The sequence below is a fragment of the Euprymna scolopes genome, chromosome 14 (genome assembly GCF_053919585.1).
Source record: "Euprymna scolopes isolate OS-2025 chromosome 14, ASM5391958v1, whole genome shotgun sequence".
In the NCBI taxonomy this organism is placed as follows: domain Eukaryota; kingdom Metazoa; phylum Mollusca; class Cephalopoda; order Sepiida; family Sepiolidae; genus Euprymna; species Euprymna scolopes.
The window spans coordinates 20,863,148-20,890,420 of NC_136495.1; the positions used below are offsets into that span (position 1 = coordinate 20,863,148).

Below are 27,273 nucleotides of genomic sequence, written 5' to 3' on the forward strand. Positions count from 1 at the left end.
AATTATAAAATTTTATTAAAATACATAATACAATTTAAGGATTATGTCACTATATATATATATATATATATATATATATATATATATATATATATATATATATATATATATATACAGTGTGTCAGGAAGCGATGAAAAAAATCCAATAAAGTGCACGATCGTGGGATGTGAGAGCTGAAGATACAATATTTACTACGACACTATATATACATATTTCAAGGTCGTACCATTGGTTTCATTACACCAAATCAACTTTTTTTTCTGTTTGTTCACTTTGCATTGTTTCAGTTTTTCAATGTCACAGATGAATTTACGCTGACTATTTCCAACCTCTTATGGTTGATTCGGCGTAATGAAACCAAGGGTACGACCTTAAAATATGTATATATAGTGTCATAGTAAATATCATGCATATATATATATATATATATATATATATATATATATATATATATATATATATATATATATTCTTAAGTTTGGGATTCGGTTTCAATTCAAGCTGATGAACCTAAGTCATATAGATACATTTTTTATTTTTGAAATCAAAACTTTATAATATATAAAAATCGATAGAACATTAACTCTAATAATATATAGGAAATCTGCAAGAATTAAAATATGATATTTAAGCATATTTTGCGACATGGCTACATCTAAAGAATGCCAACATCAATATATTACATATGAATCAGTCCCCTGTGGAATTTCCACAGGTCGCGCCAATTAAAATAATTTTAAGTTGTAGTTGAATTTTTTATTTTAAAATTTGTTAATAGTCATTTTTTATACTATTTGAAAATCTATCTTTAAAACTTCATATCGTGGAATATTGGAATTTTAGTTTTTAAATTTTTTTAAAAATTAATTATTTTTTAGAATTCTGTTTTTTTTTATTTTGTTTTTGATTTATTTATTTTTTTCTCTAATTCGACTAATTATGAATACAGATTGGAAAAAAAATGAAAAAATAAGAAAAAATATGAGAGTACTTTCGTATTTTCGTCACTTGGTCCAATATGGGGGATCAATTTACTATAACGTTGGATTAGAAACTGAGCATTCCCCCAAAATCTTTAAATATTGAATTTTTGGCTTTTTTTTCTTGATAATCTGGTAAATTAGTGTCCAATCAATAATAATCTGCTGAAAAAAATTGAAAAAGATGAAAGGAAAAAAAATTATAAGGAGGGGGGGGGGCATTGCCCATGTCGACCAGGGCAAATTCTGAACAAGAACGCAAATTTTTTTGTTAATTAATGTTGGCTATAGGGAAAAAAGTCCATGATCACCAAGCAGAAATTCTATAAAGCGCTTTACAGAATTTCTGGTCCATGGTAAATAGATTCAGTAGGAGTATATTTGTGAATATTTATTCGGAAAATTGTAAAATTCCATTCTTAGACTGTATGTTAACACCCACCCACCCCACCAAAAAAAAAAAATGAGATAATGTTTTAGGTAAATACATTTAACCCATTACCCATCAGCGTCCCATTAATGGGACACTCAAAAATATCTATATTTACATTTAAAAGTTTACCTTAATTCGGCCGCTAATCTTGAAAAGATTGTCCGCAAAAAAAAAAGAAAAAAAACGGTAATTTTTTTCTTAGTAGCAAATAGTAAAAAGAGTGAAAAAATATCAAATAAATGTTACCAAAAGAAAGATAAGTTACTCTTCTACCTATAAGGGTTTGTGTTTTAATTTATGTTAAAGTGTTTTTTACTTAAAAAATAAACGAAAGCTTGTCGAGTTAATATGAAAAACAAAAGCATGGTCTTATTAGTCATAGACCTGTTATGTAGTAGGTGGAACATAGGAAATTATCTGTCTGTCGATCTGTCTATAAATCTATGTGTATTATCGATATATCTACCGATCTAGTTATCTATTTATCAATCGATCTATCTATCTGACTGGTGTGGTGAACAGGGAGTGTGATCTGTGTTTTGATATATTGTTAAAACATGTCAAAGTCACATCAAACTTGGTGACCGATCAGTTGCACCGGAAGCTCTAAAAATAGCTGACCGGAAGTACGTGTATCTGACCACATGTTCTAGTTAGCTGAGTTGGGTTGAGAATGTCAACAGAAGATGATCTAAAAGGGGTCTCTTCTCAAAGGGGGCAGCGTCTCAGATGTGGGACGTGTAAGAACTAACCACCCAAGTAAAGATTGGCGATCACTCCTCTGTTAGTAGTCATGCCTGGGAGTGAATAAACTATATAAAAATACACAGCATCTTGGTATCTCTGTTGAAATGTCTTCGTTTACACAGAATCCTTCTTCCCAAGAAGTGCTGAAAATCTTCCCGAGGCTGAGTAGCAGAACCAGGTATGCTACGTTTATGTATTCATGTTATATATCAACACACACACACACACTAAAAGAGACACTACTAACGATCATGGCAGGGTTAAAAGGGTTCAAGAAAAGAGTTAATTATACGAGAAAATGCTAAGAACATAAGTAGACTGCAAGAAAATAACTTAGGGTTCAGATAGTGAAGAACCACTATAGACATTTAGTGACATGAATACACACATTTATATGAACCTTTCATCACATGCATACAAACTCAAACCACCAAAACACAACAGACCAGCCTTGATAATTTCTCAACAATGAAACAAAATACTGGTGGAAACCCATCCAATAAATGTCATCAATAGTGAAAATACAATGTTCTTCCAGTATTTTGCTTAATTTTCGATTTCTGAACGATTATTGAGGCTCAACTATGGCTGGAATGAGACCACCATTTTATTTATTTTAGAATATAGAGTGGGGGATCAGTTTGACCTTTAAATTTAACATAAATTATTGTATCTTCATTAACACATACAAGGTTTCCAGAAGTTTCCAGACTTTTTTGTACAAGCATTTAAAATTGTTATAGATTCTTGAAAATTTTGTTTGTTATTGCTATGCATCTTATGAAATGACTGACCAATTTTTCATGATTTCAGGTTCAAATGAACAGCTATAACAGGAATAGGAATACACCCTACTAAAGCCTGATTGTCACAGCTGGTGAATTTTAAAAATGCAATTTGAAGGTGAGGACACTTTAGAAGAAAAATTTGCAATAACATACTGTTGTAAACTTGGAAAAAATGCCACAGAAATGTATGGAATGCTTCAGACTGCTTTTTGATCATCTTGCATGAATCGAGCAGCAATTTTTGAGTGGTATAAGAGATTCAAGGAAATCTACGAAGGATGATGAGAGGGGTGGGAGGAGTAAGGAAGTCAGAACACCAGAGTTGATTTGCCAAATAAATAATTTCATGAATAAGGACCGTCATGTGTTTATAGAGACAATAATTACAATTGGATGTCAATGTGGAAACTGTACATAAAACCATACGCAATGAACTGAAAATGCGAAAGATTTGAATGGAGTTTGTGTCAAGGGTGTTTCTTCCTTGTCACAGACTATTTGACATCAAGATGGGCATCAAGACAGTGCCTCACCTTCCCTATAGTCCAGACCTTGCTCCCTGTGACTTTTGGCTATTCTCTAAACTCAAGGAAAACCTTAGAGGCTGTCATTATGAGACAATTGAGAAGACAAAAGAGGCTCTGACAAGGGTCATTGACATGCTCACACAAAAGAACTTCCAGAAGTTGGTGGAATGGTACAACAAATGCATTGCAACTGGAGGAGATTACTTCAAAGGGGATTAGAATTTCGTGTGTGTACTATCAATAAAAGTGCCTATACAAAAACAAGCCTGGAAACTTATTGAATGCATCTCATAGTTATATTATATTAGATGGCAATGTCCTGTACGAGTAATGAGCCAGAGTGGTAAAGCATAGGAGCATTTGAGACATCATTACTTGTACAGAACATTGCCATCTCATCTCAAGTCTTTTAATATCCTCCTACATGGTAAGACCACATTATTTTATAAATATGTCTCAAATAATATATAATATAATAACTATAAGGTGCCTTTAATAAGTTTCTAGGCATTTTTTGTATGAGCACTTTTATTAATAGTACAAAGAGAAGCCATTATAGGAAGCGCACGAGAACCAAAAGTTAAAGATAGCAAGTCCACAACAGATGATTTTTTGTAAACATATATGTATAACATCCTCCCTCACAAGTCCTTTGATATTGGAGATGTAAGTTCTCTTTAATGCGTGTAATCTTGCATCCATCTTGGTTCACATATTAGTTGTCCTAATCTTGATCTGACTCCAAGTTCTGGAGTTGTTGCATTTGATGTTCCTAGAATCTGGTTGATGAACCTGTTTGAGTAAACTGAATATTGTGTCAGGGTAAGGTTGTGATGCTTGTATCTTTGAAGATGGTACTGGCAGTAACTGTCAGTGGTTTCACTGTATTCTGTTGCTATTATCAATTAGCGCCAAGTATGGCCTTGGTTACGAGCAATGCTCTGTCACTTTGTCTATTCTGGACCAAATTTTTCCATTACATACTCATATATAATCCTCTGATCTTCAGTGGAACTCTTGCTGATTGCTGTTATGCTGTTTCACTTTGTGTCTTATACTTGAGGATGGTTTGCAAATATCGTAACTGTTAGGACGATAGAAAAGTATAATGCAAAGGGGATTAACTCTTTATTTCTTTAGGCAAAGTTGTCTCCCTCTTGTCCATAGTCCTAAACTTTAAATTCTCGCGATTTCTTGTGAGATCAACAATTGGAAGTAGAGAGTGGAGGGAAAACAGAGTGACTTTCAAAATGGAGAAATGAGCATCATTCCGTTCGTTCCTGTTATCATACTTGAACTTCTAACCTTTCATGTATTATGTTTGAATTGTTGTTACGTGTGTGTGTGTGTGTGTGTGTGTCTCCATAATAAACGTATATTGTTATGTAACAGCAAGTAATTTTCTTATTTGTTCATAATTATTCATTTCTTTCATCATGAGCTGCAAACATATCCACATGAAGGCTGGACACCATGCGGTAAGATATTTTATGTTATATTGATCCTAACGCATCCCATTATATAACAGTAACCATATTTTTCTCATGACTGGTAGCAGTGTTCTTAGTTTACAGTTTATCAGTTTTCTTTTTTCTTTTTTTTTTTTACAAGGTGGTCACCACTTATCAAGGCCCGGAAGCCACTCAGGGATAAGGGTTATTGTAAGTACAGTATGTAAGTGTGGAGATTTAATAAAGTTACTTAAGGGGGCGGTTCATCAGGAATTTGTTTACGTTGGACTTGAAGACATCCAGGTTGTAGTCAAGTGGGAAGTAGACAGACGGAACAGAGTTCCACAGGCGTGCAGTTCTAAGAAAGAAGCTTTGTTCATGGAATCTACATATTGATTTAGGCATAGATAAAGAGTGGGTGTTTTTCGTAAAATATTGGCGAGAGGGGACTAGAGATTGGGGTTCAGACGAGCGTCTGCCATGGAAATAACGATTAAACAAAGATAGGCTTGCAACGTCTTTTCTGTGGGAGAGAGGTTGCAGAGAAGAGAAAAGGGCATCCTCAACTAAGCCACAAAGTCTATTTTGTACTCTGTCAAGGCAGGATAGGCTGTTTTTAGCAGCTCCTGCCCAGATATGGCAGCAGTATTTCATCTTTGGGCGTACTTGGCTTTTATACAGATAGAGAATTGCATCAGTAGTGAGATATCTTCTGGAGCGGTAGAAGGATCCCACCATCTTTCCAGCAACCTTGGCAACAGACTTGATGTACGTGTTTCATTTCAGATCAGGACTGAAGGTCAAGCCCAGACGCTTGTCAAAACATGGGGCTTCTCCTAGACGAGAGTCATCCATTTCAACTGATGCGAGATGGGGATCAGAGTGTTGATGATGTAAAGATAGGAGTTTGGTTTTAGATGCATTTAAGGTAACCAGCCACGTCTTTCCCCACTGAACCACGCGCTCGAGATCAGAGGAGAGAGAATCAGAGAGAGCTTTGTCATTTACAGCCTTTGATGTGTTGCCGTAGATGGTCATGTCATCAGCATAGATGTCAACAAATGATTTAAGTATGTGTTTAGGGAGATCATTGATGTAGATCAGGAAGAGAGTTGGGCCCAGGATGGACCCTTGAGGGACTCCAGCATTAATACTGCAGGCCTCTGATTTTTGTCCATCAACCACTACTCTTATGAGCCTATCAGAAAGAAATGATTTAATGATAGAGAAAACATTTCCAGTTATACCGTAGCCGGAAATCTTGTGAAGTAGGCCCTTATGCCATACCTTGTCGAAGGCCTTTGATATGTCGAGAGACATTGCCCTAGAAAGGAAACCTTTGTCGAGAGATTCACTAATCCTATGAGATATAACCATTAGCACATCTGCGTTAAATCTTGCAGAACGCAAACCATATTGTGTGTCACTAAGAAGGTTGTTTCTGTTGAGGTGGGTGACTATTTCTCTATTTAATATGGATTCCAGCAACTTACTCATGACACACAGGAGACTTATTGGCCTGTACTGAGAAGGAGATGACTTATCACCTGAGTTCTTAAATACAGGGCATACTGATGAGGTTTTCCAGTGTGTTGGAAAGCACTTCTCCTGAAGGCAACGCTTAAACAGTTTCCTAAGTATGGGAACAAGTTCTGGTTGAAGCTTTTTTAACACTATAATTGGGATGCTGTCAGGGCCAGTTGCTTTACTGGAATCTAGGTTCTTGATTAGCTTGGCGACCTCATGCACAGATATTTGTATGTTACCTAGCGTGTTGTCTGTTATAGGAGGAAATATGGGGAGTTGATGGCCTTCGTTGCATAGGGTAAATTAGCTGCAATGTTCTTGGCAAATTATTTGGCCTTGTCTGAAGCTGACGAGATGACCTCTGGTCCATTGATAATGGTTGGGATAGAATGCACACTTCTGTTCAGGATCCTATTTGTTATTTGCCAAAACTGGTGGGATCCAAGCCACTGCTCAGCTACTTTAGATTTAACAGACTGGGCATATAGCTCTCTTGCATTTTTTATTACTCTTTTACAGTGGTTGCTGGCCTTCCTGAACGTAGCTTTAGTCTCAGTGCATCTATTACGTAGGTAGCTACGGAAAAAGTGGTTTCTGTGCGCGATGGCAGCAGCACATTCTGAGGAGAACCATGGCTGACTGTTAGGTTTTTGTTGGAATTTTTTAGATGGTATGAATCGGTCTATGCCTACAATTAACCATTCGGTCAGGTCTGATACTATAGAGGACACATCCTTTTTAAATATGGAATGCAGAGGTAGATCAGATATAAATGTACGGAAGCTATCCCAATCAGCCATGGAGTATCGGTATACAGTACAGTGGAGGGGTACGTCTGGGGATTTATTACATTTCATTTTTATCTTAACTAATACGACGGAGTGGTTGGAGGATCCTAGAGGAGAAAGAACGGAACTTGAACATAGCTCAGGGGAAGTTGAGAGAAAAAGGTCTAGGAGACTTGCATATTGATCTGTAGTATTGGACACACGGGTGGGCTTGCGAACAATCTGTGAGGTCATAGGCAATGGCAAAATCATGACAGAACCTCCCCTCATTGTCCGTCTTATTTGAGTGGGTCAGCCATTCCATGTTATGGACGTTGAAGTCACCACAGATGTGGATGTTAGCCGAGGGATGTGCAGACAGGATGTGGTCTATTTTCTTAGATATGCTCTTAAAGATAGTAACTCCGCTGTTAAGGGACCGATAGAGGGCAAATATAAATGCAGTGGTGTAAGCAAGTGCAACCCAGAAGCACATATAAGGTAAATTAGGATCTTCTCTAGAGATATCCCTGTCACATGGAAAGCCATCTTTAATGTAGGCACATATTCCATGCCCATGGCGATCTTGGGGGTCAGATTTAGATGTTAAGTTAGAGTATCCATTAATTATGAACTCATCTAGGGAAGTGGTCGGCCCTATTCCAATTTTGCTTAGAAAGAATATGTCCGGTTTTGTCTCCTGTAATTGGGTTTCAACCTCTGGAAGGTTGGAACGTAGAGCCTTATGTTGGAAAAGGAGACATGGTAGTAGGGGTATACGTTGGAAGATAGGGTTCTAGGTTTATTCGAGTTTTTTTTCTGGAGATGTTTCATGTTGAGGATTTGGGATTTGTGGAACAGGTCGGCATACTTGGTTAGAGCAGGATAGAGAGGGAAAGTAAGAGAGAAAAAGACAGGAATTTTTTTTTTTTTTTTTTTGTAGCACATGAAAAGGTAAAGCCGTAACAATTACCCACTAGTATGGCATCGAGAGGCCCCACCAGAGACTACTGCATGGTCCAGAATCCATTCACCAAATGGCAATACAGCAATTCCAGTACTTTGCGCCTGCTGACAGGACAGCCTCCTTAGTGGTTAATCCAAGGTTCGGGTCCCTGACTATCAGGCGGATAACGTCAGCCCAGATGAAACATTTAACTCCAGCACCCTTACTAGTGACATGGCCACAAGGATAGACATAGACAGAAAAATTTCCAATATCTCAGACTACAGTTCACCAAGTACTACCGACCTTTAAAGCAGCTTTTTCTTCACCCTTTGTCAGAAAAATCACTCATTTGAATGAGAACTGAGGGACAAAAAAGGAGAAGCGAGAGTTACTGGAGCTGCCGATAACACATCCACTGTATTATCTACTCTCCATTAAAAAAAGGGGGGGGATGGGTACAAAGGACTCATTAATATCTACTTAGTAGAAGGCCGGTGCTCAATTATCAATTCAGGACGCTTTTGAAGATAATCTCCCCTCCCATATTAATGGGTGGATGTTTTTGGCGTTATCTATCTCGAGTTTGAATCATTTGAGCTTCACCTTATAATTAAAATCCAATAATGAACTTTTATCAATTTGTGAAGTCGGCTTAATATCAATTTACATTTGAGTTTAGATAATTAAGTTTGGCTGCTGAGGAAGGAGAATTACTTTTGCCAGGTATTGTTTACAAGATTAACAGTGCAAAATATGGATCATCTCCATCCTGAAGTATTTGTGCAATGTCTTCTTAACTGTTGGAATTGTCCTCTCCACTAGGTCATTAGATTGTGGATATTGTAAGCTGCTTGTTTCATGGAAAGGTCCCATTTTGTCACAATTTTTTTGTATTCATGGAACTTAAATTGGGGGTCATTATCAGAGATTACCAGTTTTTGCTATTCGGTAATCTTTCTCCCACAGTCTGAAGAGATCTGTACCAACCTTATGCCAACGCCAGTAGCTCTGAACATTGTTGATTGCTATAACGTTGACATGAATCACAGTTTTTTTTTTATCATATCTTCTATTTCCTTGTTCATGATTGGCCAAAAAGAGCCCGTCTGGCATTGGATTTTTTTTAAATTCCTAGATGTGCCTGATGCAAAATCCTATGCATTTCTGCTTGCATATTGGTTGTTATTACAATTTGTTGGCTTTTTGATATTAGCCCCTCATAGTATGTCAGGTCATCTCAATAATTAAAGTACGCACTGTGGCTATGTCAGTAATCTGGTCATCCTCCCATAATTTACTGTCACAGTTGTTGTTTCATCCTTAGCTGTCTCAGTTGTCAGCTGTTGCCTACATTTATCACTGATGGGTGTTATAATACTGCAGATACTATTTGCCTCAGATTGCCTTGGACCAGATGTAACCCTTACCGGATTAGACTGCTCTCGTAAATAAAGTTGCTGTCATGCTTGCTGTATTGTTCGGCTCCTTAACAAAATGCCCACAATTATCACTTTGTGGTGGCAGCAGTAGTGATTCCCTTCGTTTCTACCCTATTGTGAACTAAAACTAAACAGGTGGAATGTCTTAAATGTATATGGCAAAACAAAACAGCACGCAATAGGAGTAAACTATGAGTAAACCTTGTTTTTATCATACGCATATCCTTCAAGTGTGAAAATTTTGTCAGAAGATAAGAAATAACTGATGCTATTGATAAAATAATATATATCTCTTTCCCTACTATCAGGTTGACAAGAAAGTTCTTGCAGTTTTTAACTTTTAAATTCAAATGAACATATCTCGGCTCAAACAAAAATTTGATCGAAATAAACACCATCAAAATCAACACACTTTTGCCAACGCAAAAATTCATGCTAGTAACGTAAAAATCTTGCATTCTGGTGGTGATGATATCACTTAGGTTTTTGAAGTATTTCTTATGCAGAAAGTTGTCGAGATGCTTGAAAAAGTGGTAGTCTATAGGTGAGAGGCCAGAGTATGGCGGATGAGGCAGAGTTTTGTAGTCTAATTCATTCAACTTCTGCAGGGTTGGTTTAGCAACGTGCAGTCGGGCATTGTCATGGTGGAGAATTGCGCCTTTTCTGTTGACTAATGCTGGGTGTTGTTGTCGAAGTTTCTGGTGCATTTCATCCATGCTTCCCCACTGTAATGGTTTCGCCTGCATTCAAAAAACTAATGGATGAAACTGGTTGCAGATCACCAAACAGACAGCAACTCTGGCTTTGGGAAGTATCGTAGAGTTTTGTTGGTGTCTAACCACTGAGCTTAGCATCGCCAGTTGTCATGAAGAACCCACTTGTCATTGTAAGTCACAACCCGGTTGAGAAACTGGTGTTCTTGTTGCATAAAAGAAGAGAAGATGACACTTTATAACAAATTTTCTTTTGGTTGTCGTTTAATTCATGAGGCATCTAGTTATCAAGTTTTTTTATTTTTTCAATTTCTCTCAAGTTGTTGGAAATCATTGTATATGTTACATCTAATTCAGAAGCAAGCTCTCAAACAGTTGTGCGTGGATTGACTTCGACTAAGGCTCTTAATTGATCGTTGTCAAAATCCGATGACCGACCACTTTGCTCATCAACTTCAAGACTCATTGCCACCACAAAATTTCTTAAACCATCACTGTGCTGTGCATTCAGTAGTGGTTCCTGAGTCAAATGCTTTGTTGATATCATGAGTTGTTTCAGCAGCTTTTTGGCCTAGCTTGAATTGAAATAAGAAAATTGTACCAATTTGCTTTTTTCCATCTTGCATTCAACGTTCTGAAAAGAAGATATATTTTAAAACAACTGTAATCCAAATGATTAGAATGAGCAAAAAATGCTCTTTAAATTCTGACACTATCAGGCACAGAAATTTGCCACGATGATATATCGTTGAATGTTGACAAATTACTGGCAGTCAAGGCTTCAAACTCTTCTTCTGATCGAGCTGCAATTGTTGTATCATAACGATCTTCAATATCAGTTTGTTTTTCTATGTCATGGTTTCTCGGTTGCTCGCTACCACTTGAAAAATGGCCTTCGAGCTGTTTTTCATGCGACGTTCTTTCAGCTTAAATAAAATCAGAACTTTTGACAGCTTCTGATTTCTGTATCCACTTCAGCAAACACACTTTAAAAACGTTTTGAATTCACTAATTCCATTAATACTCACTTTATTTGATGCCAACACTTTAAAATTGTTAGAAGTTATTTTTTTTACATTTTTTTACCACTCCTTGTAAGGTTTGCCAATGCTGGCTAGGAAACTCTGGACATATATATCAAAAAACTTTAAAATTACATAATATATGATAAAAAAAATTCTATTTCCGACTACTTTGCACATTAGCCTGACTGAAAAATTGGAATGGGGGGGATTTTGTCACCCCTCTTTGGCTGTCACTTGGGGCGAACAGCCCCCTCGTGTTAGCTATGCCACTGCTCCTGTCATTGATGTTTTTCTTATTAAACTGACAAATAAATCCATATCTACTAAGATATGTTTTATCTAGTCTATAATTTTCTTACAAAGTATGGGTATACACAAAGGGTGAAATATAATTGAACAAGTGAAGAATGCATGATCCCCTGTGAGTGCACAGTCAATGAGACATAAAAAAAAATGACTAAGTTCAGTATCCCCCCCTCCATTTAGTCCCAAAAGTCTCCAGGGGACGTCAAATCCTGGTGAAAATGGACAAACAGTGCAGTTTTAGGCCTTAACATATGTAAACTGGAGTTCTGCACCATACAAAAAAAGAAATGACTAAGTTCATCATTTGCCACCCCCATTTAGCCCCAAAAGTCCCCAAGGCCTTAACATATTTAAATTTGAGTTCTGCACCATGCAAAACTGCTAAATAGACATACACAGAAAATTTTGAACAAATATGGTAAAATAGTCCCAAAAATGGAGTGTTTTTATTAGCCCTAAAAGAGCCCCTAGAGCACACCCAAGAGTTATCGCGAAGTATAGACAAACAAAATTATATAGAAATCAGTTAATTACAACTTTTCAGAAAGTTTTATAAAAATCCAAGTCATCAATTTTTGTAATAAGCACAAAAGTGTCAATTTTAGCTATTTTAACCCGAAAGACACCTTTAGGGGGCAACCAGAGTTTTCCTGGAAAATCGGTTCTGTTACTTTCTTATTCATATCATGTTTAGTGTTTGTGAAAAATTTCAAAAAATTCCAAGGTGTAGTTATTAAGAAAAGTGCAGACAGACGAACGAATAAACAGACAAGGGTGAATTTACAAGTCCACTCTCTTGTCGGGGGGACCAAAAATTATATATATATATATATATATATATATATATATATATATATATATATATATATATATCATAATGCATGTCTATGTATATTTTTGTTGTAGGAAATAAATAACAAACAAATTATTGATCATTATAAAACTCACCATGTTTTTTTATTAAATATATTTAGCATTTTTTGATTTTTTTAGAATTATAGTTAATATATTGTTAAATACATAAATCTCCTTTTAATTTTCTTTTTTCTTTTCCCAGTGGTACTTGGGAATTTTCACTGACTCCTTTAACTTCTTTTAGGGAAATAGAAAACAACAAAAATCAGTAGAGATTTGTTTGTTTGTTTTTTTATTTAGAAACGTTTGCAAGAATTATGTTGCATTCGTTTAAAAATTAGTTTCCCATTTTTTTGTTTTGTTCCTTTTTCTGTTTGCGTGAAATTTTTGTCCATGTAAAATTAAAAATACATATTGATTTGCTTTGGACTCCAAACCTTAAATGAGATCACTAGAAACAAGATAGTTGGATTTGTTGAAACAAAGTGGAGCAGATAATTCAAGTTTTTTCTCAAGGTTATAATCACAGGAATGTTCTAGAATTCTTCACCAGATTTTTAAAACTTCAAACAATACAAGTGACAAGGTAGCCAAATTAATCTCATGTCAAAATGGACAAACATTTAAGCCAAATCTTGTTATCAAGTATAAAAAAAACAGTGGGAGTAAAACACCAGAATCAAATGTTAAGACATGACAACAGGAATTGATCAAAGTCGAATTTTAGATGTTGACTATTTTTTAGACCTTGTGTGACAGCAAGCAGGAATAAAAGATCCCTTTGACTATGTTTCATCAGAAACTTGGTATTGGTGGGAGTTTTGGATACCTTACATGCTCAGCATCTCAGGTGGTTTGGTTAGGTACAGCATGCCACCAATTGTATTAACTCCATAACATGTCTGCATACACAGGCACTCGCGAATGGGATGGACTAAAGATTTGGCTTGAGTGTCTAAGAGGTGATTTGACTGCAAACAGCATGATCGATATCAACGGTTTGGATCAGACTGCATAGAGAGCAGGTATGAGGTGCTATTTGGCATTGTCCACTCTACGTTAATGGGGGTGAGACAAAGTTTATGACTTTCAATGCAAAAGGGGAGATCAAAGCACTAGCTGGAACAACACTAAAAGAAGTCACTGAGTTCATGTACTTGGGCAGCTACATAGGTTCAACAGAGAGAGATATCAAAATTCGCATCTCAAAAGCACGGACTGCATTGGATAAGCTGCCGTCAGTATGAACTTCAAGACTAACTGACAAACTGAAAAGGCAGTTCTTCAGAGCAGTAGTGAAGTCTGTCCTAGTTTATGGTGTTACAACTTGGACACTCACCAAAAGATTAGAAAGAAACCTAGACAGCATGTACACCTGTATGCTATGAAGAGTGTTAAATATATCTTGCCAAGATTATCCCACGAAGCAGCAACTTTATGGCAACCTACCTGCAAGGAGCAGCGTCTACAATTTGCTAGTCACTGCCAGAGGAACAAGCAAGAGCTGGTGAGAAATGCATTGCTATAAACTCCACGGTATGGGGGCACAAGCATAGGATGACTTAGATCCATGTAAATCCAGCAAATTGCACATGGCACCAACTGTGATCCTGAAGATCTGAGGCAGCTGATGGAAGACAGGCAAATTTGGAGAGACAGAATTACATTGGTCTGGGCAAGGAACCCAACCAGATAGATATAGATAGATGCCCTGGAGTGTGGGACCCTTGCAATAACTTAAATACCAAAATAAGATGATTATGATGAATAGTTTTCACAAAGGTATTTTAAGTTTTTGTACTGACAACCTGTACAAAGAAACATTAATAATTAGTTTACATAAATAAGTTTATGTAGTTGTGTATTCAGATCTGTTAACATTTTTTCACATTTTACAAACTTTGGATCAGTATTTGTTATATATATTATTAAATATATAATTTCTTTGCTTTGACATTGGTTGCTAATCATAATTTCATAAGAATTATAAAATCAAAGAATTTTACAAAGTCAGAATACATTGTGATGTGATAGTAGCCCTTCTTTCTCTCCCTGTCTTAATTATTTATATCATTTCATCCCTCTCTTCACTTTTTTTATCATTCATCTTTTAATATCAAAACAGGTGGGATCATCTTCAGTTAAACTTATATAACAAACTGATACCACCTCTAAAAATTGAACACTATTTGTTTTTCAAATTTTTTTAATAATCTGAGGATTTTGTCTTCAATTGATAAGTAATTTGAAAATTTAAAAAAATTGTATAACATATTTTAGAGGTTGGTGAAAACTACAACATTAAGTTTATAACAAAAATTGATATTGATTCTGTAGGAAGAAACCTATCAATGACAAAAATTAAGCAAGAGACTGACTTTACTTTATATATTAGATAACATTGCTATTAAAAAAAAGCCTCTTATTTTTTAAATCGACCCAATAGTACAATGGTGCATTTTCATAAGAAATAAGTAGTTTTTATAGGGGTTTTTAACATTGAAATTTTACTACTATTAAAGAGGCACACTATTTGATCTGCCTTTGTGTTGGACTATGGCAGCAAAAAACGTTCATTGCCTGCAAGGACTCATGGCATTATGAATAAATTACTAAGTAAAATTCAGTTCTAAGTGACATTCTTCTGAAAGTTGAAGGTTCAATCCTTAATGTTTCAGCTTGAAATTCTATGAAGATTCACAAATTCAATAAGCTACACCTGAAGGAGGTCATAGTTTTACATCGAAACGTTGTGAGAATAACACTGAAGATAAGAAAAGTAATCAAGGCTAAAAGTCACTTGACAATAAGGATTAATAAAATGGATAGCTTGTTAGTTGAATAATGAATATTATGAGAGGATTGAAAATAAGAATGAAACAAAACTCAATTATTTATGAGAACAGTTGTGACAAGTATTTGTTAACATTGGATTTGAAGACGACCATGTTGTAGTCAGCAGTCTCATGGTTATTCTCCCACAGAGGAAGCCTTTGAAAAGAAAATGTTCATGAAAATTCAGCTTGCTACTAGGCACACAGAGGAAAAGGAAAGCTCTTTTGCAGTGGTGGTAATAAGATGAGCTCTTGCTGTGAATTTCTTACAAAAAGGAACAGAGATTGGAGCTGAGTCAAGCATCTTCCATGAAAATAATGATAGAGAAAAACTAGCAACCTCTCTTCTCAACTCCTCTGTGAGTAAGGTGCTGTAGAGAACAAAAGAGATAATCCTTCACTAGATTGCAAAGTCAATTTTGTACTTTATCAAGACAAGAGTGTTTTGAGCAGTACTCCATCTTAGGGAATATCTGATTTGTATGGGTAGAGGATTGCATCAGAAGTCAAGTACTTTCTGAAATGGAGTAGAAAGAGACAAGCAATGTCTCTTTTCTGAGAAAGGGGCTGTACAGAACAGAATTGCAAAGTCGATTTTGTACTCAGTTTTGGAATAAAAATCATCCAACAATCGTTGGCATGCTGTAAAACCTAAAAATCAACTAAACTTACATATGTATTTGATACCTATATTTTTTTTATCATGAGTTACTTCTTTACATTTTGACAGTCAATGAAAAAAATTGAAAGAACAATGAAATCTTTCAGAATTTCTTTGTTCACAAGAGTTTAAAAATTAGTTTTCACTGAAATTTAAGTTTTAGGTGACAGGCTTTCATTAGTTTGACTGAGGTAAGGGGTAATTCAACCTAATTCGGACAATTTCAAACTGTGTAAAAGCATTCTTGTTAGTTTTTTTTTTTTTCAATATGAATCTTTGCTATCTACTGTTAATAATCTTTAATTGTTTTTTTATTTATTTTTTCTGAAGGCAGTTAATTAACAAATAATATTTTTAATGATAAAATAACAGATCTAAAAAGAATAACCCCAACAATAAAAAGAACTAGAAATGAACAAGCAATTCAAGAAATACAGGTCAAATATGGAGAAAAGTTTGGCTCAAATTGAGAAGCAATTCCTCAAAACTTCAGTTCTGCTTCCTCTCAAAAATCAAATGTTAAGTTCCGAAATTATTCAAGGAAGGAATTTTTCAATTTCCATTAGCTTGTAAGGGGAATATTTGACAAGAAAATTCTGAAAAACAAAAATAAAATTAATTGATAAAAAAAAGGAAAAGAAAAAAAAATTTAATTTATAAAGTAAACAAAAAGATAAAAAAATGTTTAAATATGACTTTAATAGAATATGGCCCCCAATAAAGAAGACCAAATGTTTGATCTCTCGGCCTTTTATAGCAATGGCATTGTATATGACTCATATGGCTTTTAGTATGCATCCAATTTATATATAAGCAATTTAAACTTTAATCTTTGAGTAAGAATTTTACTAATCAAATGTTGCCCACATTACTTAACCTTTTAAGGAAAGATGAAGTGCTCTCTAGTCTTGGTAGGCAGTCATTTAGAGATGGTGTCTCGATAAAACACTAGTCCCCATCAACATCTGCTTTGTGTCAGGAAAGTCATTTGGCCAATAAAAATTTTGCCTCAACTAAGGAAAATCTGTCACATTTTTGTTGTGTAGTTTAAATAATGACTTGATAGACTGGTTTTGGAAGTTATATATAAAAGCTGTCCAACACATGCCAGCATGTAAAATGGATAGTACTACTACTACTACTAAAGAAGAAGAAGAAGAAGAAGAAGAAGAAGAAGAAGAAGAAGAAATATATTTTATTTTTCTGCTTATCTTTCAGACAATTTCATGATTCCATCCTTCAAAAATATTTTTTCTCTCTTTCTCAGCAAAGAAGTGTAAGCATGTGGGAATTTTATAATCTTCCCAAAAGATCACATTTTTTCTGATGCCAACATATAAAGTTATCGTGTCAAATTTTCATAGTTAAACCCAAATAGCATTTAAGCTAAGAAATCATGCTTCTGGCTGACCAATTTTCATTTGTTATTGTTGCACTATGTTATTGACAATATATTAACACACTTAGCCAGAATTTATTAAAATAATCATTTAGTACAGCCCAGATGACTGCTAATATTAAACATTTTTAAATAATGGTTTAAAAATAAAAATCAGCAATGGGATAACTGATTAAATTGAAAAATATAATGGTTGTCTACTTGAAGTTTAAAAATGTCTCAAATAAAATTACAAATTAAAATGACATTTCAAAATAAATCATGACTAAGTACATTATTATTTTTTTTTTTTTTTTTTTTTACACAGTGATCACCACTTATCAAGGCCCGGAAGCCACTCAGGGATAAGGGTTATTGCAAGTACATTAAGTTAGTGAGGAGATTTGCTGAAGTGTTTACTTAAGGGGGCGGTTCATTAGGAATTTGTTAACATTGGACTTGAAGACATCCAAATTGTAGTCCGGAGGGAAGCAGGCAGACGGAACAGAGTTCCACAGGCGTGCAGTTCTAAGAAAGAAGCTTTGTTCATGGAATCCGTGTTTTGATTTAGGCACAGATATAGAGTGGGGGAAATTTTTCACAGTGGATTCAGCTAGACGGGTGTTTCTCGTGAAAGATTGGCGAGGGGGGACCAGAGATTGGAGTTCATACGAGCATCTGCCATGGAAATAACGATAAAACAAGGACAGGCTCGCAACGTCTCTTCTGTGGGAGAGAGGTTGCAGGGTAGAGAAAAGGGCATCCCCCACTAAGTCACAAAGTCTATTTTGTACTCTGTCAAGGCAGGATAGGCTGTTTTTAGCAGCTCCTGCCCAGATATGGCAACAGTATTCCATCCTTGGACGTACTTGGCTTTTATATAGATAGAGAATTGCATCAGTAGTGAGATATCTTCTGGAGCGGTAGAAGGATCCCACCATCTTTCCAGCGACCTTGGCAACAGACTTGATGTACGTGTTCCATTTCAGATCAGGACTGAAGGTCAAGCCCAGAAGCTTGTCAAAACACAGAGCCTCACCCAGACGAGAGCCATCCATCACAATTGATGCCAGATGGGGATCAGAGCGTTGATGATGTAAGGATAGCAGTTTGGTTTTGGATGCATTAAAGATAACCAGCCACATCTTCCCCCACTGAACCACGTGCTCGAGATCAGAGGACAGAGAATCAGAGAGAACTTTGTCATTTACAGCTTTTGATGTGTTGCCGTAGATGGTTGTGTCATCAGCATAGATGTCAACGAATGATTTAAGTATGTGTTTAGGGAGATCATTGATGTAGATCAGGAAGAGAGTTGGGCCCAGGATTGACCCCTGGGGGACTCCAGCATTTATATTGCAGGCCTCCGATTTTTGTCCATCGACCACTACTCTTATGAGCCTATCGGAGAGAAATGATTTAATGATTGAGAAAACATTTCCCGTTATACCGTAGCTGGAAATCTCTATATTGCCAATAAGATTATATAGCAATAAAATATGGAAATTGGCTAGTCAGAAGCAAAGTTTGATTTGTCAGCTTAAATGTTATTTGGGTCTGACTTTGAAAATCTGATAAGATGATTTTGTGTTATACTTATGGCTGATATTCCCCGCTCATATATACTAACATACGTGAATTCCTTTCCAGTATGTACACATCTCTTTCGTGTTTCAACCCTGTCAGCTGCTACTTAATAACTAAGAATGACACACATGAAGATGAAAGGCAGTCATATTAATATATAGATTAGTGGAAATTTCTTCATCAATCTGTATAATTTACTATTAGTAATAATATGATTTTTGAAATAATGAATGCCCATCAATACTATTAAGAAAAAATACTCTTTCTTTTTCTGTAAAAATAATTATTGTTGATCATTCAGTATTCATTAAATAAAACAAATATGTCTTACATTTATTTATTTAAAATTGTAATAATTTAATTCTTTTTAATACAATATTCTGTCTTTTCACCATAAAAGTCAGCTAAACTTTATTTGAATTATTAAATCAAAAGTTACTTTTTGAATTGTACTGTTTTAATTAACGAGTTGGCATAATTTGATTTTGGAACAATTCATTCAAAAATTTGGAATTTAGTGAGATCATTTAAAAAAAAATGTGTGAAAGGTGATAATACATGTAGAAACATAAAATACCTAATGATGATGATGATGATGATGTAGATATTTCATGACAAAATGATTTGGCTAAATATTCATACATGCTCTTAATTTAATTCAGCCTCCATTTTGAAAAGGAGGTTTAAATTGAGTGATAGTATGAGATAAAAATGAAATAATTTGGTATTACTCACCCGATTGTATTTATTCCCCACTTGGGTTTGCAGAAAATGAATGTAACGGGCTGCATATTCAAAAACTGTGGCTTGATCTGTTTTATCGGAAATGCCAGGAACTAATCTCCTCATTAAATCACAGGCAATTGTGATCCGGGCTCTAAACAAAGATTAAAAAAATCACATTGTTACCATGAAAAAAAAAATGAATCCCTAAATGTTTAAAACATGGGAAAAGTTATCTATAAAATCTTAGCCTTGTATTATTTGAAATACTATTCTCAGCATGGATGTCATTCTCACAACGTTTCAACTGATGTAACCTGCAACATTCAAACTTGGGAATCAATATGAAATTTTAAATTGAACCCTTTTTTTATTTAATCCATAAGGGTAGATTGTTCTTGTTCTGTCAGCCACAACCAGATACTGACTGGAGCATCATTCATCCTAGACAGGTTGCACCAGCTTCTTTCAAAGGAGGAAGTTTCTTGGGAGTATCAAATTCACAATTGGTGCCTAGTTGCTTGTATAAACATAATCCTAGCCTTGTTCTTATATTAGTATGATCATTAAAACCCGTTTCTCTTTATTTGAAATCATGGAAAGAAAAACTAATTTGATGTTTAATGTTATTAAAATTTTATTTTCAAACTTGATACTATATGGAACATATTTTTATTGTTATATTACAATATAAAATCCACTATAAGAAATTTAAATTATTAAGATTATTTATTGTTATATTACAATATAAAATCCATTATGAGAAATTTAAATTATTAAGATTATTTATTGTTATATTACAATATAAAATCCATTATGAGAAATTTAAATTATTAAGATTATTTATTGTTATATTACAATATAAAATCCACTATAAGAAATTTAAATTATTAAGATTATTTATTGTTATATTACAATATAAAATCCATTATGAGAAATTTAAATTATTAAGATTATTTATTGTTATATTACAATATAAAATCCACTATAAGAAATTTAAATTATTAAGATTATTTATTGTTATATTACAATATAAAATCCATTATGAGAAATTTAAATTATTAAGATTATTTATTGTTATATTACAATATAAAATCCATTATGAGAAATTTAAATTATTAAGATAAAAATGTCTTTACATTCTTTTCTGTCAGATATAGCTAGATTGAAAATATATCGAGATATAAATAGGTTTACAACAAACAAAAGAAAGGCAACTCTATCACAGATGAACAAGCATAATATTTTACGACCTCCGTTCTGTTTCAAAAGAATGGGTACCGCTTGTAAGAACTCCTGTTCATGTAATTGTGAAACAAGGGTTGTACAATCCCAAACCTCACCTCTCCTGACTTGGCACTGCCTGATTCCAGTGGCAATGAAAAATCCAGGATGACTGGCAACAATGCAGAGATAAGCGGAGAGCACATACAACACTTGGCATTCTCAAATAGTCACCCATTTAGTACTGACCAGGATCATGCTGCTTAACTTCGGTGTTCTAACAGGAACTGGCGTGTCAGTGTGATTATGCTGTCTATATGATAATAATGATACAGTGTAATTTACATAGGTCAAATTAGTAAAAGATAACTTAGCTATACATATTATAATTGTGATACAGAATGACCTTTCCTAAAAAATGCCATCAATGTAATCTATACTATTAATAAAATTCTAAATGTTTATTTATTTATTTATGTGTGTGTATATATACATATAAAACTTTTGAACAGATGCACCAAATTGAAAAATTGTTTTTTTCTTGAAAGGTGTGAGTCTCTAGATTGTCCTTATCAATACATGGTTTGTAACGAACAATGCCGAGTCAACAAAAAGTCCGAAATAAGAGTTTTGGGGCTGTTTTGTGCAATTGTCGAAAAAATTACCTGCCCATGTCAATGGAATTTAGCACTGTCTGTATACAGTCGCGGTAATATCTTTCGGCATACAGACAGGACTAGTGGCGCAATGGATAGGCATTATCTTTGAGATAATCCACACTGATCAAAATTGGAACAGGGAGGGAGTTATCATCTGGAATGTGTGAAGCTTATTTAACATCACACTTTCTACTGATGAGGTGATCACCAAAATGTCCTTCAATATCAATGAATGGTGATAAAATAGAAACTGTTGAATATTCATGATTGAAACTTGGTGGACAAGTAAGCCATAAACTGAAGCTTATTCATACTAAATACGGTTGGGTTGTAGAAAGGATTTTGAATTTAATTAATGATTTCATAGGAGGCATTTTGTGGATGTTTAATGTGAGTCTTAAAGACAGGTTTAGTGCTGATAACCCCAGAGGAAGATTAAATCTAAACAGTATAGGAAGGAAATATGTGCAGAACAGAAGACTTTGTTAATTTGGTCACATTGAAAGAATAGATGAGAGTTTTGGAGTTAGTAGATGTTAGCAGTTGATGTAGCAGAGTTAGTTATCAGGGGAAAATTAAGGAAAACATAAGCGAAAATGACAAAGATTAACTTGAAAGAGATAAAAACTGGGCTATAGATTAGGGTTAGTTTAAAAAGTCAGTTTCTAAAAGCTGTCAAACACATTCCAGCAGGTAAAACAGATTTTAAATTGATGATGATGACGATGATGATGACGACAATGATGCCGCCGCCAAAGGAGAAAGTGTAATCAATAAAATTTACAAATCTAATACACTTGACGCAACAAATAATGAGTGAATGGGGCAAAATTGAAAGCAATATAAATTAACTGCTTGGAGTTAAGAAAAGTTTTGTGAAACACATTAATATTTGCATCGAAAATCCTATTGAAAATGTTGGTAAACATACAGAATAGTTAACACTTGAGAACTCAAAAACAAAAAAAACAACAACAGCAAATAACCGATTAGAATTATATTTTCTACAAAACCCACCTACTTTTAATGTGTTGAAATGATTTTTTAAAGATTTTAATAAAAACAAAACCTTTAAAATCATTTCCACACATTAAAACTGGACAGGTTTTGTTGAAAATGTAATTCTGATGCATTAAGTTATTGTTTACAACAACAAAAAAATCAAATTTTTGTCCGATTATCAAATTGTATTTTTGATTTGATTTTACATAGTCAAACTGTGAGTTATTTTTTATTCATTATTAAAAAGAAATCTGGACTGACATCTACTGTAATATGAATGATATTAAGAAGATTCAATGTGTTAGTTGTTTTATATGAATAAAGTTACATGTCCATGTCATTTTTACATTTTTTTTTCTTTGAGATAATGGGACTTTACCCAATGTTTAAACAGGCATGATGTAATAATTATTGCTTCTTCTATTATGATTAATTTTCATTTACCACAACATGACATTACATTTGCATGGATTTTTCACTTGTTCAAAGCCTGCACTTTTAGCTATATACTGAAAACCAACTTAGAGTTTAATATGAAAAAAATGGTTAACTATAGTAAGATTCCCTTCAATTTTAACTTGTGATAACTCATTTAGTTTTTAGGCAACTGCAGTTTTAGTTATCTATCTATCTGGTCGGGCTCCTTACCTGGACCAATGTGACTCTCTCTCTCCAGACTTTCCTGTCTTCCATCAGCTGCCTTAGATTTCAAGATCGCAGTTGCCGTCATGTGCAATTTACTGGATGTACGTGGATCTAGGTTGTCCTATGCTCGTGCACCTGTGCCATGGAGTCCACAGCAATACATTTCTCACCAACTCTTGCTTGCTCCTCTGACCGGCAAATCATAGACATTGTTCCCTGATGGTAGTAGATATGGCAGGTAGTTACCATAAAGTTGTTGCTTTGTGTGATGATTTTGCCCGAATATATTTAACACTGTTTATAGCATACAGGTGTATGTGCCGTCTAAGTTTCTTTCTAATCTTTTGGTGAGTGTCCAAGTTGTAGCACCATAAACAAGGACAGACTCCACCACTGCACTGAAGAACTGCCTTTTCAGTTTGTCAGTTAGCCTTGAAGTTCATACTGACCGCAGCTTATCCAATGCAGCCCATGCTTTTGAGATGAGAATTTCAATATCTCTCTCTACATGGAACCTATGTTGCTACCCAGGTGCATAAACTCAGTGACTTCTTTCAGTGTTGTTCCATCTAAAGCTCTGATCTACTCCTTCACATCGAAAGTCATAAACTTTGTCTCATCCACATTCATGTAAAGACTAATATCATTTGCAAACTTTTCTAGCTCACGTAACAGTGTTTGTGCATCAGCAGTGTTATTCATGAACAGAGCAATATCATCTGCGCAATCTGCATCAGTTATGTGTGCTGATGGCTGGCATCTTCTGGATCTATTAAAGATGAAACCCAGTGTGCCATGTATAACAACAGATGTGCGAAGTAGAAAGTGAAGAAAGACAATGAAAAGAAAAAAAGGCTAGAGTATCTCCTTAAAGAACCCTGATGCAATGTCAAAGAATTCAGTGTCACCATCTGGCGATCTTACCATTGCTTGAGCGTATTTATAAAGCATCATGATAGTGTTAATGACTTTGTTTGGAATGCCATATGCCTTTAAGATGCTGGCCATTTTTCCTCTATATATAGAGTCGAAAGCTTTGGAGAAATCTACAAAGAGCATAACTGCCTCAAGCTTTTTGGCTTTGACTTCTTTGATTAGTCTCCTGACAGTAAAAATTTGACTAATAGTAAAGCGACTTCCTAAATCCATTCTGGTTCTTTCCTGAGCAATTTTTCGGTCTTTGGTTGGATATGGTTGAGAAGCATGGCATTGTAGATTTTTGCTGCAATTGAAGTGAGTGTTATTCCTCTGTAGTTGCTTGGTTTGCTTAGGTCACCTTTCTTGGGGAAGGGAAGTATGCATCCTTCTGTTCACACATGAATAACCTCTTGATTATATACAGCATTGAATGAATCAAGAAGGATGTCAGTGAAGCAACATTTTTAGTTATACACCATGAAATTTGCTACTGAAGAAATAGCACACAACACAGCAAATCTAATTTCTAAGAAACTTTGAATTGTCATAATTTGGTGATTAATTATGTTACAAAAATAAACTTTTTATTATTATGTTTTACAAATATCTGTGTCGACATTAAAAGCTTTTAGATATAATAGAAATCAAATTGTCGTTTGAGATATTCTCAGTAAATTGTGCCTTATCATTGGATGCTGATGATACATAATCTTTTCCCCTTTCTTTGATAAAATAAAAAAATTATCACAAAGTATGAGAAACCAATAATATAAAGATAAGATAAAATTGCTGACACTTGGTCGAGTCATGCTGAAATTTTAGTTTTAGATTTTTGGGGGGAGGGGTATTTTTTAGATGAGGATTGATAATTTGGATCATTCTTCTTATCTTGGTTTTTATTTTCATGTTTCAGCCTATATAACCTCCAGCCTTCTTCAGGTGCATGTTTTAAAACTTGGAAATCTTAATGTCAAATTCAAGAACTCATACAGAATTTCAAACAGCACTTTTATTTTATCCATGGTGGTAGATTGTTTTACATTCTATCAGCCATGACCTATGATACAACAAGAAGCATTGATTCACATAAGTGACAGTGCCTATCTATTTTCATCTCCATGAGGATAATATTAAAAATTAGGTTAGTTATTAAAGTGGAAAAACTTCGGGTTCACAAAAAAGGTTCCCTAGACTGAGAGAAAAATATAAATTACATAGATTTCTCAGTCTTTGAAGATTTCTCCTTCACAGAGTGAAAACAGAAAAGATAAAGTGCAATATTAGAATTTGCTTTTAGCCAAAAGGTTAAGAATAATTAAGTGACGGTTGAGTGAAGGTTCAATCCATATCACAAGCAACAATAATTACAAATAACGTAATAATTAATACTTCTACTCTGTTTTCTCAAAAGTTAGATCTATGCTCTGGGTGACTTTTTAGATAATCTTATTCAAATGCAATAATTGGTTTAACTTGTGTATAAAAAATTCTAATTTATGCATTTGCATTGAATCAAAGACAAGAATATTGACAAAAAATGATGTTCTATTGCTCAAATGTGTGTGTGTGACATAATCATGTTAAAACATCAGTCTTCTTAGTAATGTAGAGCCTGGTTAGAACCGAATAGGTAACCATTTGGGAATACCAGGTGCTGTATGTAGGTGGACACTGACACCTCCCTGCAAGAATTGCAAAATCTTAACATCGTCATCTCGGGATGACTGGGATATACATGCAACTGTGTACTGTGAATTTAATATTCCCTAGAAATTTCCTTCCCCAGAGGAAGCCAACTCAACTGGCATAAGGTAAATACTGCTTCATTTTGTGCATGTTCATGTGTGGGGGGAGAGGGAGTAGTGTAAACTGAAGTTATTTTCCATTTTCATGATTCAAACACTTTGGTGCCAATAAACAATATGGTCACAGACTTTTCAAAAAGCAAAACATAGGATTTAAATTTCAAACTTAATTCCAGCAGACTTATTAAAAAACTCATCTACAAAAAGACATTCACCTTCTCTTTCTTTCATTCAGTTTGTGCTGATGTCGTATCGGATCATCTTCATGGCACATATCTGTCTTATGACAGGCATCATCTGCTCTACTGAAAGGTGAATTCATGAACTGGAGGTACTCTGGACTGCTGTTTTCCTCTCCACTACTGTTTAACAGTGGGCCATTCATTGGAGTTTGGGGCTAGAAAAAAAGACAAAAAGCAAACTTGTAAAGATAGTCAATGAAAGAATATAATAGACATGTGACATCATTATTAATCTGGGAAAATGATTGTTGTTTACAATAAGTAGAAGGTAGAGAGTTATAGAAAATGAGGTATTTCTTAATGATTATTCAAGTGATTTCGACTAAAATGTTCTTCTTCAAAAGTGAAAATTATTAATGAGATCCATACTGATCCAGAACCTGATCCAAGGTAGCATAAGCATTTTCAAGCAGTTTACAGTAAGCTATGAGAAAAGCAGCCGGAAAAGTCACTGCGATTAGCCAATCCACAATCAGCTGTCAACAGACAATGTTTTTTTTTAATAGGAAAAAAAATCACTTATTTGATACTATTCTTGAAAAAAAAAAAATTGTTTTCGATCATAGTTGTTTCCAAGAAAAAAAAAATTATTTTCATCATTACAAAAAAAAATTATTTATTGAAACATTTTTTGAAAAAAAAAAATACAAGTTGTTTTCATCATTACAAAAAAAACAACATATTTTATTGAAACTTTAGATACTTTGCATGAGAAAAGAAAAAACACGTGCTTTCATTTATAGTTGTTTCCATGTTTTTGTTTTCAGATAAAAATAACTATTTCTTTGAAACATTTGTTCAATAAAATTTTTCTGGATAATAAAAATGTCACTTTCATATAATTAAGCTTATGGTAAATCTTATCTTACTATTTTACCGTTTTGTTTTCAGTATTTTGAATTTATTATTTGGCAGTGTTTGCACCATCTTTTTTCAGCAACTTTTCTGGCTGCTTACCATAAACTGAGGAAGATACCAACATGGTTTTGATTCAGGTTCTGGATCAGTATCATAGTGTTAAACAAGACCGTATAGTCTAATGATTAACTTTGAGTCATGAATCTTTAAATGGTTCAAAATAAGAAAT

The 27,273-nt window shown here is 34.4% G+C and overlaps 1 protein-coding gene across 1 annotated transcript in view; it reads right to left on the reverse strand.

Moving 5' to 3' along the window:
- Positions 1–12,723: 12,723 nt before the first annotated feature.
- LOC145292891 (uncharacterized) overlaps positions 12,724–27,273 on the reverse strand; it is a 41,205-nt gene continuing 26,655 nt past the window's right edge. The window contains exons 3-5 of the mRNA XM_080139028.1: positions 26,160–26,341; positions 19,704–19,845; positions 12,724–16,599 (exon numbers count right to left, since the gene is read on the reverse strand). Of these exons, the coding sequence (XP_079995154.1) occupies positions 16,540–16,599; positions 19,704–19,845; positions 26,160–26,341 (384 nt within the window). The 3' untranslated portion in view covers positions 12,724–16,539. The remainder of the gene's footprint in view (positions 16,600–19,703; positions 19,846–26,159; positions 26,342–27,273) is intronic.